Below are 5,659 nucleotides of genomic sequence, written 5' to 3'. Positions count from 1 at the left end.
AGGTTCAGAATAGAAATCTAGGACCCATAACACATGCACATGTATAGCACATATACCTAGTTCCAGTGGTAAAATAAAGTCTGAACTAGAGGTAATTTTCAGTCTATGCATCATATAACAAGTAGTGAAGAAGTTTCAAAGTGTACTTTGTAACAGTAGAAAAAGAAAAAGTTAACAAAGTATATTTCCATAAACAAGAACCCATACATCAAGTCATTCGTGTTTATATTACATTCAAAGAGTTTCAGGTAATAGATTTAATCTAAAACTTTGCATTACTTTGCATGGAAAAACAAGGTTGAACGACATCTGAATATGGCAAAAAAAAAAGTTCCTTAGCACTCATTTAGTCATTATTTAGTGATTTAGTGACTTTTTTCTGCAATATAATGTCAACCATTTCTGTCACCAACAACAACAGTGACTTGTCCTACCATGGTGACCATCATAACTCTCCTCACAGGGTAAACCGAAGGAGGCCAGTGAAGGTGTTGTGATTATCCAAGTCATTATAGATCCTGTAGCCAGCAGGCAGACGCATGTTCACCATATCTCCCACCTCCAGCTGCAGAGAAGCACCACTCGAGAGGTAGTCGCGCAGGCCATCATTGTGATGCTCCTGCACAAACATGACCTCCCAATTCTTACACAGCCGTATCCCCATAAAGCGAGAGCCAAGAACGCGCCTAGCGGTAAATCTGAAGTAATAGACTCCCCTCGCTGGCGCTGTGAAGAAACCTGTATTGAGGAGTAATCAAGAAACAGATGTGCCAAGTGCTTTAAGTATAGTAGCTCTGTAGAACTATACATTCATTTATAGTACACAGCCAATCAAATTAAACCCCTCCCTCCCGGGCTTCTGAGGCACAGTATTGATTAGATTGTTGATGGCTCGGTCCGAGCCACCATGTTTGTTTCCTATTTACAGAGCCAGGACTGTGTGTGAACACCAGAGTGTTTCTGAGTGCAAACACTAAACGGACGGCTAGAGAAGAGTGGAGGGCAAATTCACTGAATTTGACAAAAAGTGTCTGGGATTAGAATCGCGGACTGAACCTTTAAGTGGATGTATTAATAATTTACGCAATCATGCACAACTACACACGGTGACATCACGTACAGTGAAAAAATGGCAGACTCAAGTCCCCACATATGTTCACACAGATCACACAGTTCACGTGTGACCTACGATGAAGTGAAATTAAATTCAATGACCACATCTCATAGTTCAGTCTGTGTAGAATCCATTCAGTCTCCACAATGTGCAAAGAATACCTGTGATAGGATCGTAGGCCTGTCCCACATTGGTGATGACTTTGGTATAAACCAAGATGGCGTCAACAGAAACTGGGCCCATGAATCCAGAGCCTGTCAAAGTTACTGAAAACGCAACATTGGGTTGTTCTGTAGAAGACCAACATCACTAGTTTACTGACAGGTTTACTTTCAATTCAGTTAAATAAAATTCAATTCAATTCTTTCTGGAAGGAGAGTAGCCTACTTAAGGACAACATCTCTCCCTCTTAGTCACATGCACAACTGTGCCATGGATTTCCATGCATAATTGAATGTCAAAGGTAGTCATAGCATGGTAAATAACTACATGCATTCCTCTTTATGAAGTAATGTAATAGCATTGTAAATAACTACATGCATTCCTCCTTATGAAGTCATGTAATAGCATTGTAAATAACTACATGCATTCCTCTTTATGAAGTCATGCAATAGCATTGTAAATAACTACATGCATTCCTCCTTATGAAGTCATGCAATAGCATTGTAAATAACTACATGCATTCCTCCTTATGAAGTCATGTAATAGCATGGTAAATAACTACATGCATTCCTTTTTATGAATAATTACCTGAATTCTTTAGACTCTCGATTTCCTTCTCACTGGTTGTTAGTCTGTCTTTAGCATTCATCAACTGCCTTGAGTGCTGTGAAAATAAAAAAATGTTAAAAAAACAAAAAAATATCTCAGCAATTCTTGAATCTCACTTTGATGGTTTACAGAGTGTAAAATTACAACAGTACCTGAATTGTCTGCCTTTGGATTCTCCACCACACGCTCACATTCAGTCAGCCTTGACCTCAGTTCTGTGATGTTAGAAATAAAATTCATATTCAGCTGAACTACTTACATCGGACACTTCTGACTAGTGCCGTACCTATGCACCTAAGGCATGTTTGTGTCTGGGAATAAAACATAGATTCATGTAAATATATTCTGAATATATCTTAATACACGTAAATGTCTTGGGCTTCCTGGGTGATTTTTGGGGGATGTTCTGGGTTCATGTGTGTTGAAACTGTGGTCTGTCATATGAAGGCTTGGACCTAAATATATGTGTACTGTAAAACATCCAGAGCGATATTTTCCTGTCACATTTAAATTAAAGTTCATATTTAAAATTTATATTTAAACTGACATTTCTAAACATATAAATATTGTGCTCAGACAGCCTTGACTTCAGTTCTGATGTTAAAAATAAAATTCATATTCAGCTGAACTAAGTACATTTGACACATTTGAATAGAATTGAAAAAGGCAGCGCAGTACCTGTTCACCTAAGGCATGTTGTTTTCTTCTGGGTATAAAACAATACAATCTTTGACTCTTAGGAGGAAGAAACAGATTCCTTGTCTCTCTGTGGAAATACTGCATGTCCTACCTGTATTCCCAGTCTCCAGCTTGTCCAGTTGGGTTTTGCTGCACTCTAACCCAGCCTGAGTGGCCGTCTATAGACATAAAAACTCATCTCTCCCACCTCTTTTTCAGGTTGCATTCCGTCATTCTGGGAATCTTACCCAGGTCTTGACCCCGCTGCTCCAGCAGCCACTGCTCCGCCGTCCGCCCTCCAGGGCCGACTTCCAGGTGGCAGAAAAACTGGCACTTGAATTCATGGCCATACTGGAGGGTTTGGTCTCTGCCGCAGTGGTCGCAGGTGCTGTTCATGTACAGGGAGCTGGCAGAGTCTACATGAGTTCAAATACAGATTTATTTTTTGTCTTATAGACATAAAGACTGATCTCTCCCACTTCTTTTTCAGGTTCCATTCCGTCATTTTTGGAATCTTACCCAGGTCTTGACCCCGCTGGTCCAGCAGCCAATGATAAGCCGTCCTTCCTCCAGGGCCGTCTTCCAGGGCGCAGAAAAACTGTCCCTTGAAAGATGCATGGCCGTACCAGAAGGTTTGGGGTCTGCCGCAGATGTCGCAGGTGCTGCTCACGTTCAGGGAGCTGTCAGAGTCTACATGGGTTCAAATACAGAATTTGTTTTGTCTTATAGACATAAAGACTGATCTCTCCCACCTCTTTTTCAGGTTCCATTCCGTCATTTTTGGAATCTTACCCTGGTCTAGATACCGCTGCTCCAGCAGCCACTGATAAGCCGTCCTTCCTCCAGGGCCGTCTTCCAGGTGGCAGAAAAACTGGCCCTTGAAAGATGCATGGCCGGACTGGAGGGTTTGGGCTCCGCCGCAGATGTCGCAGGCTCCCCCAGTAGATGATGCCTGGCCGCAGCTGCTCTCATGCAGGGAGCTGTCAGAGTCTACATGGGTTCAAATACAGAAATGTTTTAGTCTTATAGACATAAAGACGGATGTAGCACAGTCTGCACATATTGCATTTGTTACACACCTTCTGCTGGAGGCTCCAAGTGTTTCCTTTTTTGTGTTGATTTTCTGCCTTCCATTCCTGTCTCCAATCCAGACCAATATGATCAGTTTGACCTAGGTTAGACCTTAAGTGAACTTGTACACTTTAACACTCTGGACTCTAAGGCCTGTTTTTGACTGGCATGAATGATTATTTTACTTGTGATATTAAGGGGTTAGATTAAATATATATCTGCAGTTTTATTTTCTATCTTATGCTATGCATTTTATGTATAACATTTTATAATTTGAATTATAATTATTATTATTATTATAATTTGTTTTGCACTATATCTGAGTTATGTTTCTTTGATGTCTATTTTTATGTGCATTTCATTTCTTTGTGCATATTATGTATTTGCTGTAAAGCACTTTGAGCTGCATTCTTTTGCATGAAAGGTGCTGTATAAATAAAGTTTTATTATTATTATTATTATTATTATTATATTCTAGAAGACCTCAGCAATAATAACATGAAAGTAAAAGGAAAAAACTTTTTTTAATTAAATAAACCCTTACAAGAACTTACTTTCAGAGGTGCTCATACTTTGTACAAAAACACATTGTAAGGATTTTGGAATAAGGCTTTTAAACTCTGAACCTTGTAAACATAGGTGTTAGCTTCAAATAGGTGAGTTAGCATTAGCAGAAAGTGCGTGTGGTTTCACTGAACGGACCTATGACTGTGAACAATGCTGGCGTTCTTTACAGGAGCCTAATACTAATTTCTGCGCAGACAACAAACTCCAAACACCGACGTATGTAGCTTAATAAAATTAACTCTGAGCATGATATGTATTTTACTGTATAATAGCCTAGTCTTAGCGACATGAAGTAATTTAGCTATATGATTAAAAATCCCCGTGCAGAGTTGAATCTAATAGCCTAAACTCAGAACTCCGAGCATAATATGACATGTGTTTGACTTCCTATAAGTTAATCAACAGCATTTATTGCAAGAGCTAGTCAAACGAATATAACTTACTCATCACAAATATCCTCGGCTGGATACGTTTGTAGGCTACTCACCGTCTTCCGCTGGACTTGTGGTGAAACGGTGTTCTTGCTACGTCATGACGATTGGCGATTTACCATGCGATTATTATTATTTATTTTTTACACTTTTTTTTTAGTGTCTTCCCTTTATTACAGACGAAATGTCAATGTGTTTGTATTCAAGTTGTAAAGAAATGAGTAAAAATCCTAAATAAAAAGAAGAAACCACAATATTTTACCCGATATTCTCCCCTCAAGGAGTCAGTTAATGTTGGTAAATTAATATAAAGCTAGGTAGCATTAACTGAAGTCGATGGCAGCTATATAGGTCACCTTGCTATATATATATCTATATATATATATTTTAATTATTTATTGCAAAACAGTATACAAAAACATACAGACAAGTGCTCATCACATCAGCCATAAAACAAAATCAAATAAGTAATATCAAATAAACACAGGACAGATACATTACATAAATTGGAAGCAAAAGTTCAATACAACAAGGAAAAAGGATGATATTATTCCACATTGAAGAGCTCTCTGTACATTTTAATCATTCTATTACTTTTGGTTGTGGTTATTATGTCCAGCGTGTCAGTATACTGTGCAAATTCATGTGGTAAAATTAGGGGTCACCTGTGCATATCTGCTTTTGTGTATATGGAATTTGCCAAATAATATAATCAAATTAGTTATGAATTCAAAATTGTTATTCTTATGAACAAAATAAGTGATGCCACTTTTACAGTCAATTGTAACATTCATTTTAGTTTTACACAATATATATCTTTCAATCTGAGTCCAAAAGGTAAGTAAACATGAGCAGTGGTATAACAGATGAGTTAAAGATTCAGAATCCCTATTACAGAAGGAGCATTTATTTTCAATATTAAAAATGTTGGATAAATACAAATTTGTTACATATATATTGTGTAAAATTTTAATGTGCACTTGTTTAATTGTATTAATAATACAAAATTTGTATGGCAAAAGCCATG

The 5,659-nt window shown here is 37.9% G+C and overlaps 1 protein-coding gene across 1 annotated transcript; it reads right to left on the bottom strand.

Moving 5' to 3' along the window:
- Positions 1–457: 457 nt before the first annotated feature.
- On the bottom strand, positions 458–4,692 carry LOC122131430. Its single transcript, XM_042706191.1, has 8 exons — positions 4,645–4,692; positions 3,643–3,703; positions 3,356–3,553; positions 3,083–3,253; positions 2,812–2,979; positions 2,038–2,100; positions 1,276–1,380; positions 458–738 (listed from the first exon to the last, which is right to left on the bottom strand). Exons 2-8 carry the CDS (start codon positions 3,695–3,697, stop codon positions 458–460), a joined length of 1,041 nt encoding a protein of 346 aa, XP_042562125.1. The 5' UTR covers positions 3,698–3,703; positions 4,645–4,692.
- Positions 4,693–5,659: the final 967 nt, after the last annotated feature.

The sequence above is a fragment of the Clupea harengus genome, unplaced genomic scaffold (genome assembly GCF_900700415.2).
Source record: "Clupea harengus unplaced genomic scaffold, Ch_v2.0.2, whole genome shotgun sequence".
Lineage (NCBI taxonomy): Eukaryota > Metazoa > Chordata > Actinopteri > Clupeiformes > Clupeidae > Clupea > Clupea harengus.
This window is presented reverse-complemented; position numbering and strand designations above follow the sequence as displayed.

Bases quoted from the DNA above. Each gene is read 5' to 3' on its own strand.
- LOC122131430 (XM_042706191.1), bottom strand. From the start codon at position 3,697: ATGGAAGGCAGAAAATCAACACAAAAAAGGAAACACTTGGAGCCTCCA. The intron at 3,554-3,642 runs GTGTGTAACAAA...GAACCCATGTAG, and splicing joins CTTGGAGCCTCCAGCAGAAG to ACTCTGACAGCTCCCTGCAT. The intron at 1,381-2,037 runs GTACTGTTGTAA...TTGCGTTTTCAG, and splicing joins TCCAAAGGCAGACAATTCAG to TAACTTTGACAGGCTCTGGA.